The sequence below is a fragment of the Aplysia californica genome, unplaced genomic scaffold (assembly GCF_000002075.1).
Source record: "Aplysia californica isolate F4 #8 unplaced genomic scaffold, AplCal3.0 scaffold00051, whole genome shotgun sequence".
NCBI lineage: Eukaryota > Metazoa > Mollusca > Gastropoda > Aplysiida > Aplysiidae > Aplysia > Aplysia californica.
Genome location: NW_004797321.1, coordinates 1,109,463 through 1,121,971, shown reverse-complemented (window position 1 = coordinate 1,121,971; position 12,509 = coordinate 1,109,463). Strand labels below are relative to the sequence as shown.

At 39.9% G+C, this 12,509-nt stretch overlaps 1 protein-coding gene across 1 annotated transcript in view; it reads right to left on the bottom strand.

Moving 5' to 3' along the window:
• Positions 1-5,261: 5,261 nt before the first annotated feature.
• Positions 5,262-12,509, bottom strand: part of LOC101849825 (guanine nucleotide-binding protein G(s) subunit alpha) — a 67,985-nt gene continuing 60,737 nt past the window's right edge. Inside the window, exons 9-10 of the mRNA XM_005092705.3 lie at positions 12,295-12,362; positions 5,262-10,733 (exon numbers count right to left, since the gene is read on the bottom strand). Coding sequence (XP_005092762.1) covers positions 10,587-10,733; positions 12,295-12,362 — 215 coding nt within the window. The 3' untranslated portion in view covers positions 5,262-10,586. The remainder of the gene's footprint in view (positions 10,734-12,294; positions 12,363-12,509) is intronic.

The following is a 12,509-nucleotide window of genomic DNA, read 5'->3' as shown; positions in this document are numbered from 1 at the left end:
TGTGTGTGTGTGTGTTTGCGTGTGTGTGTGGGTGGGCAAGTGTGCATGTGTGTGTGAGTGTGTGTGGAGTGTGTGTGTGTGTGGGCAAGTGAGATGTGTTTATGTCTGTGCATGTGTTTACATACGTTTGTATATATTCATGTAAGATGTAATCAGCCCTCAGCCTTGCCAGATTTTTTTTAAAACGTGGGGGGGGGGGGGGAACTCACTCATGCTTTGTGAGAGTGTGGTGGTCAAAGGAGTGGGGTAGAGGGGGAAGTGGAGAGGGGGAGTTGCGGGGTGCTACCTGCCCGGGGTAAAGTGTGAGCACTCCAATAATGTACAACGTGTCATCAGGGGGGGGAGAGATATCTTGAATTACTGCGCGTACAATTCCCCCCCCCCCAAATCTCCTTCCAACTACCTATGCACACCACGATGTTGGAGCTCAAGCCAAGATTGATGGTTTCTTCAATCATGTCAGATCATCAGAGGTGAAAATCAAACCCAATACATGTAACATTCTCATACATGTACTTTAGGCAAACATTTTCTTTTTCTATCAAAGTCTCTACTTTTGAAAGCACACAGAAAGCAAGCAAATTGCAGGCACTGGCTATCAGTCTATGATGAGGTTGAAGAATTAAGTGGAGAATTCATGTTTAGTTTACAGAAAAATTTGGTAAAAAGGTTCTATAATCTGCTTTTCACACAGACAAAGAGTAAATAATAATAACAGAGTCACTTGGCTCTCTGGACAGGAGGAAAGGAACAGAGTAAATTATTTTAATATATTTATATTACTCTTTGAATAGAGAAAGAAGCCTATCAAAACATTTTTTAAAGGGTCAAGAAATTTTATAAAATTCATGATGACATAATACAAGCTACAAGACAACTGAACTCATATTTCATTTATTCCAGCCCTCCTATCAGATTTATTTGTCCAAATGTGACTATAGACAAATGCAGCAAGCACAGTCATAAGACTGTTTATCTTTCAAATAGTGATTGAAAGGAATAACCGCGATATGAAAGTCTTTAGAAACAACTCAACCGTCACTTTCTCAAATCACTTTAACTCACTATCTTTGGGCTTCTTCAACAAACATAACTTAACCAAATTGAAGGGTTTATTCGATCTACACTAAATTATACAAACAGTGTGAATCAGACATCTCATGTCACATTCCACAAAGGCCCCTACATGATGAGAAACCAGAAAGGCTAGCAGAAACTACGACTCTAGCCAAATACAGAGAAACATTCATAACCAAGAGAAATCTGAGGCCAACAAAAATCATCGGCTTGTGCGTAAATAAAGTCTGCAGTACTTAACAAGGTAAAAAAAAATGTTCAGAGGACAGCCTATCTTCTAATACTATAAACTATAAATTTTTTCATAGACGTGAAATAAAAAGCCCTTAACAGAAGCGTAAACTCTAAACTCTAAACATCTCCACAAGTTATTGTGCACCTCGAAATAAAAATTCAAAGAAAAAAGCTTATGAAATACGAAAATCATAAACTTGGTAAACTAGCAAGGACAGTTCACACCTGCAGAGACATAACCTCCATGTCAGCTGATGGGAAAATCTATCTGTGCCAACGACACACAACTGAAAGAACAACAGCATTTCTTTCTGCTCTAGCAGCTGGACAATGTGGACAATAATTAACTTTTGCTCACATTTGCCACTTTATTTTTTTCCTGATATGCATGACAAGTTCCAAGTTCACCTGTTCTGGTAGTCAAAATGGGATGGGAAAAACATTAGGTGCGGTTACATCTGAACATCTCTCAGATTTTTACCACAGAGAACTCCTGCTTTCGAATGAAAGGTGTTTACAAAATGGGGAACAAATCTACCTGCTGAGATGATTGATGTCAGTTACCAACAAGCCAGATGGATACCAAGATGAAATTTTGGAAAGGCCTACATCATAGAAATCTGAGCTTTCAAATGACAGAACAGATCTAGTGCCCAATGACAAATTCCACATGTACCGTAGTGCCCTTTCCTGCTGTTTCATTTTTTTCGCCCCTCCCCTTTTTCACTTTACATATAAATGCTAGATAAATATATGTTACCCCCCACACCCACATATACAAAACACCTGACCCTATCCACACACAAGACTATGCAAGAACCAGTGCCTCTACTCATTCATTGTACAAAAGGGGGTTTGAAAATGTATTCAACTTCCATCCACTAAAGTTACATGCACAGTATCTGGTGTGACGTGAGCAGTCCATTAACCTTCATTCATCAGGACAACAGCACCTCAAATAGACAGACAAATCCCACTGCTTTAGGCAGACAAGATTGTACAAATAGGAAAAACCGGAGAGTGGAACATTGCCTAACAGTCAGTAACTTAGATGACAACCTACTACACGCATCACTGTGCTAGACTTTAAAGTTGGTCTGTATTTGTGCCATGCAGTAGGTACGGGGTGGAGGAATATTCCCTAATAATGTAATACACTAACTGAAGGAAGCAAAAATGAATCAAAATATCTGCACCAAAAGAACAGTGTGATAATATTGACTAAACTTTGCTATAACGTAACTTGTCTCTCTTTCTAAAAAGAAACCAAAAACAACCATAATTCAGATCAACTATACGTCTCAAACAAAGCTCAAAACGTTAGAAATTCCCAATGCAATGAAAAAAATCACCAAACAAAAAAAACAAAAAAAAAAAAAAAACCATACTGTGACCTTGCTAAGGGAAGCAATCGTGTGAAGAGTCGCAATTAATCATAAAGATATTGGTAAAAGTAAAAACAAACAAACAAAAAACGGAAGCAAAACACATATCCTGACTTCATTCAGAGCAAGTGAAAAATAAATATATGTTGTCCTGTTGTGAACTGTTTCGGGATAATTCATCATGTGTCATACCAGCAGTTCATAGCAATCTTACTGGAAGTAGTAAACTGAGCTCTTAGAGAGCGAGGAACAGAGACGGGGAAACAAAGAGAGACAGAGAAAGGAAGAGACAGAGAAACAGCACAAAGGGAATGGAGCCTAAAAGAGAGAGAGGACAAGAAACAGAAACTCATGTACGCTATATCAATGTCAGAAAAAGCCAATAATAATTTCAAACACAAGGAAGAATATGACACCAGCTATTTATCCTCTACAGGTGAGAAATTCCGTGTCATCAGATACAAGAGCTATCTGTACACCTTGTAATACACATCACTTTTAATCAAAGAAAGGTTTTCGCAGCCCCATTCCTGGTACAAATCAACTTTTTATACAAAATTCTCAGCCCAAGCCTTGTACAAATCAACTTGGGGAAAGAAAAAAAACGTATTCCCAGTCCCTGCCTACTGCTACAGATCAACTGCTCCGTGCACGACTCCGCCTTATGCCATTTTGAAGGAGTCTTACACTGAGCAGTCAAGATCAACTTTAATCCCAAAAATTGTATTCCCAGCCCATGCCTTGGGCAGACACCTGCAAACAAAGAATGGTCTTTACGACCCCAACCCCCCACCCTCCTCCCACCCCTACAACCGAACTCCTTGCCCAGAGGTTGCCATAAGGATTCCATCAGCTACAGGCCATGTCTCTGAGAGGGACCTACTACACCAACTTACACAGCAACTCTTCCAACAATGTTCAGCTGTAAAGGCTATTTCAAACATTTGCATCATTGCAATATGGCTTAAGCATGCAATTATTAACAGCTTTAACTCATCTACCGCAGAGATGAACAGCTCAAAACTTAAGCTCAAAAATCCAAGATTATCTAAGAAGAGTGCTACATTTATGATCAGCAATGACACTGGTTCAAATAAACAGGGAAAAAAAGAAAGAAATTTGTGACACATGTAGGCCAGTGTATCACAGCAAACTAGTTCAGAACTAAAACAACATGTCAGAGGCCTCAGTAAAAATAACCAGCAACAATCACTACAAACTGAAACAAAAAAAAAAAGGGGGGGGGGGGGGGGGGGAGAATAACCTACAACAAATCTGCTTTTTTTTTTAAAACACAACTGAAAATGAACAGTTGAAGAAATCATTCTTAGAACAATGCTTTTCTTACAGATCGATTTCTTTATTAAAAAGCAACAAAATATCAAAGAAGTAAGCTAGCCCCGCGCAAAAAAAAAGAAGAAAAAAAAGAAAGAACAGACAAGTTGAAAAAACAATCTTTCTTTGGGTGAGATGTCTCACTATTCCAAAATTACATTGATTACAGTATTAATAAAAATAGTAGTAATAATTTAGATGTACATTAAAACCATGTGGTAACAAGTTACACATTCAACATGACAATATGTATCGCATCAAAAGGCATATTATATGTCTCTGCTGGAGCACTACATCTACTGATTACTTTTGTTTTCCTTCAATAAGAATATTGTCAACCCATACAAAGCAACCTAGTATCCAATTTAAAATTCTCTCAGGTCATCCAGTTGGAAAGAATAAGGATCAAACATTCATAGAGCACACAAACCAACAAACAAAATTCAACATGCAAAAAAATCCAGATGATGGATATAAACAATGGGTTTGTCTCAAGTGCCCTAGCCTTTCCCCACACTTGTTCTTGTTGCACACTACAGCTACAGCAAAGAAAAATCATCCCACACAAAGCATCGGTGCAAAAAATTCATTCCCTCCACTCACGAGCCAGAGTAAGCACTCACATACACACAAGCAAAACACCGAACCACATAAGACACACCGTACGCTCTACGTACAACTTTCCCCCAAAAGAGATGATGATGATGATGACCAGGCCTTAGGTTGTGCATATCAAACACAACACCACCAAACAACCACTGCATTTACTATCATGTCTAGGTATTAGTACAAGCAGCAGAAGTCGTGATACAAACCCAACGGCCGAAAAAAGTCACCACTAGGCCCCTCTCAAATAGAGGAACAAGGGTTACAATGCTATCAGAGTACATCTCTCCTGTTCCTAACTGCCACATATTCTTGCAGGTATATATTAAAATATGTGAGCATATCTGTACACAGTATGCTACAAAATGGTCACAGCGTCCATCAAACAAACAGCACGGAGAAGCAAAACTAGATAAACTACTCATATACCAGATCCTATAGAGCATACTGTCTCACAACCAAACCCAGCAAGTGGAACAACTGTGGAGCTACCAAAGGATGCCACAGTGGGGTCATCAATACATTTCACTTCCTTTCTACTTACAAAGAAAAGTCAGAAAGATTACATCACAATGCTCAAATATAATTTTTCTCCATAGTAATGACCTACATTATTTCTTTTTAATCTAACATTTTGGCAGTCATCATTTTGTTACCTAGTCTTCATTTTTTTTTTTAGGTGGTCCCAGCACAGAAATCGGCAGACCATTTCCCGTCTATATTTGTTTACGCCTGACAAATTGACATAAAATGAATTAAAACCTTAAAAATGTGGGTACAACTAAGGACGGATTAAAGTCATTGTAAATAAACAAGCTCTTTAGTAGATGTCAAATGATCGTACACCTAGAAACAAGCGCAAAGCTGTGACCAAAGTCATGACAGCACAAAAACAGAACATTCTTTAAAAACCCAACAACAAACCTAAAAAAAAAAAACCCTAGCGTCATCAGCTCTTTTCCAGTACGACCTCATGAAAGGGCTTAGTCAGCACATTCTACCTCGGAATAGGAAAAAAGCAGAAGCCAACATTAAAGCTAGAATATTTTTTACAAAGTTCACACACAGTTCTCTAAACTTTCTACAAAGAGCAGAAAAAAGATTCTTTCCTCTCTACAAACCCAAAAAGGCCTCTCTCCATTCCTGGAGAGATGACGCCCCATCAAAATCAACCCAACTTCCAAAATGTCAGATCAAATGAGCTCAGAACGTATCTGTTGAAAGTAAATCAGTCACAGCTCCGGGTAAGAAATCTAACAGATCATGTATAAGAGGGCCCTCGGGTCTCCACTTTCTCCCCCTCACTCATCGTGACAACAATGTACATCAGACAATCATCACCGAGACTGAAATCTATCCACCCGGGAAACTGAATCTAAACCCCCAAAAAACACAACTCTTGCAAATTTTTTTTTAACTGCAAAAGAAAACAGCTGACGAAACTAAACCATCAACGTGTTCACAACTCATAACGTTTCAACACTGGTGCTGAGAGATCTGATAAAGCAGGTGCTGACAACCATCATGTAGTAGAAGTAGTATATATATATCATAATCACTTGTCACAACCCAATCCATGATCACCCCATAATCACCTATCACAACCTAATCCATCATTGCCCAACCGTCACCTATCCCAATCCAATCCATCATGACCCCATCATCACCTATCACAACCCAACCCATGATCGCCCTATCACAACCCAATCCATCATCACCTTATCATCATCATCCATCCCAACCCAATCCATCACCACTCGTCACAGCCCCGAGTGATCCCGCCCATGTACACCTTTCTCAGGACGCCAAGCAAAATAAATAAAAAGAGAGCACTTTCTCAAGCGTTTCAACATAAACAAAGTGAAAACAATGGCTTCAATATGCAGCTGAGCAGTTTAAACAAGACAAGCAATCTATCCTGTTCTTGTCATTGAGGATGTCTGCAGGACAAATCTTCAGCAACTGGCACGTAAAAAAACTATCTCGAGATTCTGTCAAGACTCAAGTAAAAATTTGTTAAATCATTAAATCACACTCAAATCCTAAAATCAAATTCACTTTATTACAACAATTGTCTTTAAGAAGTGGCAGTTTTACCATGCTAAGAAGAGAGGAAAAAAACAACAACAACATTCGATTCATTTGCCCCAGTTGAAAAATTATGTTGACAATGGTGTGATAGAGTTCTGGTTAAGCAAGTACTTCTGCAGTAATCACACAAAAGGACAAAGAATGTCACTGTCGCTACCAGAGCCCAAGATACACTTCACAGTATACTACTACTCTTGCAGCAACCATCAAACTGCAAGAACTGGATAAATAGTTATCTTCAGGAAGGTTTCCAAGTTACCAATCATGTCAACACACATGGAACAGGGGGATAGGGGGAGAGAACAGATAACATGTACTTTTTCTATAACAAAAGGCTTTCAAATATTTCTCTTATGGCCATTTACACACACCATTTGCAAAGAAGATGGGAAGAAAATATGGATCCTGTTCATAAGATATTATAGTACACACACACACACACACACACACACACACACACACACACACACACACACACACACACACACACACACTCACACACACACACACACACACACCAGCATCAATGGGATATACAGTATAGTAATCAAATGTACAAAACTCCATTCAACTCTCGTCAATCCTTAACGCTGCAGCCACAGACAAGCCAAGTCTCACATACACACACATATACATAAACACACACACACATACCATACACCACACACACACACACATGGGACAGATATAGCATTTGTTTCCACACTGCAAGTGCTGTAGATTATACTGGGATATGACAGTTTTGTAAGCCAGAAACGTCACACAATAGACAGACACAGAGAGAGAGAACCCATGAGCTTTAGCCCCTGCTTTCTCTTCAATGTCCTACTACATCTCTTCAAGGCTATTTTTTTTTTAAAAGCCGCCAATAAACACTTGTAGGTCATATTTGCATCATCAGCTGGTGTCAGCCTATTCTTTTTCCACAAAAGTATAACCAGAAAAAAAAGACAATTTTCAGACTCTCTTCCAGAAGGGCACGCTAACCGAAGGACATATTTATTTACTTTACGTAGTTATGTTTTACTTTTGCATCTAGATTACTTGTGCAGTTATATATTCCTTTCAGAGTGCAGACAAATTTCAACTCAGCAAACCAGGGAAACGTCAAATGCCTGTCACACCTCCTTGTGTTTTGTATGAGACTTGCTGGGGTTTTTTTCCTTTACCTCAGTATTTGTCACCATTAGGCCCCACGAGACACATTGGCATAAGTCAAGTAACTGCACGTCCACAGCTATGCAGCACATTTACAAATAAAACCAAATACAAGAAAAAAACTTATACGAAATTTGCTAATCATTTCAAAGTAAGATCAGATCAATACGATGGCAGCATAAATCTGAGAAACGAGTTCCCTTGTAAGCTGGGTGAAGGGGAGAAAAGCCATTCAGTAATTTATTTTCGGGACTACTTTGTCTAAACCAGAGTGACATATTGTCTTTAAAAAAATAGACAGGCCCATAAACTGAAATAAATGCAAGAAGAAAAGATACAAACGGTCAGAGGGGGGAGAGATGAAAAGTGACTGTGAACACAGGTAAAATGTCCAGCCAGCAGTGAATCTATCGCGCGACCTGTGCAGATCGTGAGTTTGGAATGATAAGTAAGCAAAAGGAGCTGAGACTCAGGCCCAAATGTCCTCACAGGGACCCTGCACAAACGGAGGGGGAAGGGAGGGCACACGTCCAGGTATGTGAGTTGCTGGGAAACATAACCACAGTGATGAAAGCAGGATCGCCAAGTTAGGGAAGATAATAATCATGATACAATCTGTGCTTATAGTACACACACCAGGATTTGAACTTGCACACCATATACATTTTTCGGGAAACGAAATAGAAACAACAAATCAACCATACTTACAGAGACCTTCCACTTCAAATTCAATATGGCATAAGTTGCACATGGTATAGTTTTACCTAAGACATTAAAATTAGAGGTGAAGTTCTTTAGATAGATATGCCATCTTTTAGCACACAAGTATCAAAAATAAGATAATATGCACACACAAGATAATCATGCCTTAGGGCCCATGTATCAAACAACTATTCAATGGGGGGGAGGAGGGTTTCATACATAGCAAGACTGGCGAAGTACGTGAAAAACAACTAAAAAGTCTTGTAGTACAAAGAAGGAAGGATGGTACATTTCGCACAGTCAATCTGGTCACTCGTATACCCAATAAACAGAACATTAGCAAAGACTGTACAGGCTTGACTCAAAACGTCTTTGCCATAATTATCTGATCTGGTATAGCAGGTCTGCTCCACACAGCCCAACCTTGGGCCAGGGAAAGTGGACCAAAAAAAACAAAACAATTCCGAGAGAATTCCTCCCAAAATCCACATCGGAGAGGTTGTAGAAATGAAGGACTATATAACATGGTGTGATATAACAATGATGAGGCGGGTGGAGGGGAAGGGAGGGGAGAGGGGGGGAGGAGTACACAGAGCCAAACCACTTATCATCAGTTAGGTGGAATTCCACTCAGTAGCAGACAATTCCCAGGCCTACCTATGGATTGAGCATTGACAAAACATACAATAAACATTCAAAAAACAGAAAAACTAAAATAACGGAAGTTCTTTTCATCTTCGGTTTTAAAAAAAGGGGGGGGGGAAAAAACAAATATGTTGAAAAACCCAAGACAATCAAAAACAAAGAAATTCAGATCCCACAATAAAAACAGGTTTGACATTAACCAAAAGCTGCAAAAAACATTTCTTTTTATAACTTCAGGTTTCTTCTACAGCTTCTATACTCTCTCTCTCTCTTTCTCTCTGTCTCTCGCTCTTTCGTTCTCTCTCTTTCGCTCTCTCTCTCTTCACTCTCTCCTGCAAAAACGAGCAAGACTGCTCAAACTGGGATTGATGTGTGTAAGCTTGCAGCATGAAAGAAGCATAGTCTTGGCGGCCATTAGCTGCCGCACTATCACATATATCACATCGTGTCTCGCGATGTCCTGCTACTTCTGCAGCAGCAAAAACAAAACAAAAACAAAAGAATCTTATTCATCAAGGGTAAATTTACCGCCCATGTACAAAAAAAATATTTTTGTGTTGTTTTTTTAATTAAAGAGTCTACAGGTGCACGTCTGTGTTTTTGTGAGGGTAGGATGGGAGAATGTTTCATTTCTCCTGTGCACACAGAATTCGAGTCAACTACTCTCAAGAGTACTGTGAACTTATCATGTCTGAGTAATGGGAGTGAAACTATGTCTGCAAACGAGAAGTACCATAACAGTGTAAAATGAGAACATGACCGTGTGTGTGTGTGCGTGTGTGTGTGTGTGTGTGTGTGTGTGTGTGTTTGCGTGTGTGTGTGGGTGGGCAAGTGTGCATGTGTGTGTGAGTGTGTGTGGAGTGTGTGTGTGTGTGGGCAAGTGAGATGTGTTTATGTCTGTGCATGTGTTTACATACGTTTGTATATATTCATGTAAGATGTAATCAGCCCTCAGCCTTGCCAGATTTTTTTTAAAACGTGGGGGGGGGGGGGGAACTCACTCATGCTTTGTGAGAGTGTGGTGGTCAAAGGAGTGGGGTAGAGGGGGAAGTGGAGAGGGGGAGTTGCGGGGTGCTACCTGCCCGGGGTAAAGTGTGAGCACTCCAATAATGTACAACGTGTCATCATTTCTCATTTCCCGCTGGGTGGCAAGGCAAGGGAGAGGGACGGAAGAGAGTCACAGGAAGCGCCCAGCCCCATTCACAGCCAGCCCTTCTGCTTCCATCCTCCGAACAAAAAACTGATGCCTGATCCGAGAAGACATGCACACACAAGACCAGACACACGGCCAACAAAAAGCAGAGATGCATCACAATAGAAAAATAGTAGTTCAGCCATTGAGCTGGCAAAAAATCACAGAAGCTCGTATTGACGTAGGTGCATTCGCTGGATGATATCCCGACAGTCGTCAAACACTCTGCGGATGTTCTCCGTGTCCACCGCACAGGTGAAGTGGGGGTAGCAGTAGTGTCGGCCATCACCACTTGCTGTGCTAATTCTCTGTAAACAAAGAAACAAAACAACACTTGCAGTGCTAATTCTCTGTAAACAAAGAAACAAAACAACACTTGCAGTGCTAATTCTCTGTAAACAAAGAAACAAAACAACACTTGCAGTGCTAATTCTCTGTAAACAAAGAAACAAAACAACACTTGCAGTGCTAATTCTCTGTAAACAAAGAAATAAAACAATCATAAATACACATGAGAAGATACTGTCTCAAAAGCAGTTGCTCCCCCCCCCCCCCCCCCCATTGACTTAGACCCTGGATAAAAGGTACATCCTAAAAATTTACAATGACAAATCAGTGTAGGATTCCTTTTAGTTTCAGTTTTAGTTAATGTTTTACAACAGTTGCAACACAATAAGGTCATAAAAGTGCCGAAGATTAGAGGTGTTACAAGATAGTAACAAACACAAAGAAGAAGGACGGGAGATAGTTTAGTTTTAGTAGAGGTTTTACGGCGCTCGCAACTGCATATAGTCATATGAGCGCCAGAAGATTAGAGCTGTTACAAGAGAGCAACAAACATAAAAAAAGAAGAAGGGGAGATAAGGACGATAGATGTTTGACAGGAAAGAAGAAGCAAACCACACACCAGAGCACCCGCCAACCACCCACAAATTCCTTTTCATTTCATAAGTCAAAAGTACAATGCTGTCAAAACAACACCCAAAAAAACCTACAACTAAACAGAAGCCAAAAATACGTGTAAACTTCTCCTCTAAAAATGTTGTCTTTCCCGGTTGCACCTCCGAAAAAAGGGGACCCAATAAGAAAATAAAAACCCTACTGTACTGGAAATTATTGAACGCTTCAAACAGAAAACTTTCCTCAAAGACAGAGACATGTATGCACAAGGACGGAGTTACCATTACTGTCTGTCATGTCTGAGTCTGCAATATTAGAACCTACAGATACTGCAAGCCCAACAGTTTGTTTTTAAAAATTTTAAATAAGGTTTTACGGCGCTCGCAACTGCCTACGGTCATATGAGCACCAAGCAGTGGATGTGGGAATCAGTCTTACTCTACTCACCTCTCTAGCTTCAACAGCACAAAGTCTGCTTTGACTATCAAGGCACCCCGGAAATAGATGGTCACAAGAGTGTGACAAACATACAAAAGAAGTAAAGGGGAAAATGAAGATAGAAAGGATTAGGACAGAAAAAGCAGCAGTTCCCTGTTGCAATTCAGGCACAGTTATGAGCATGACATTGATGAATTGAATCAGCCCATTTACAATTACAATTCTACTGTACATAAGAACTTGGTTAATGCCCCCCCTTTGGGAAAGGCCTATAGATACTTCAGTTAGTAGCACCACCCTGGGGGGTGTCAGTTTCGTTTGAGTAAAGAGACGCACAGCACATCAAAAGAAGCAAGACACAGACAGGCAGAAATAACACACGGGTAGGAGAAGAAGTAGGATCTACCAGTGATGCTCTCCAACCACCTGTAAGGAAAAAGAAGAGGAGCAAGAAAAGGAGGAGGAGGAGAAGCGATAGGAGGAGAAGAAGAGAACACAAAAGAAAACATTAAAAAACAAGTGAGTACATACCAAAAACTCATCCCTAATGAAGTACTTTGCTCTCACCACCTCTGGGTCCTCACCAGGTTCTGACTGGGCTGAAAAACAAAATCAAAACAAATGAAACGACTTAAGGCTTAAGGGAACTCGCTATTGATTTTTCCAGTTTGATTAATATTGATTTTTTTAGGTTTTTCACATCATGGTTCATTAGATTGAAGTGAGTTATGAAAAATATGCAGGCA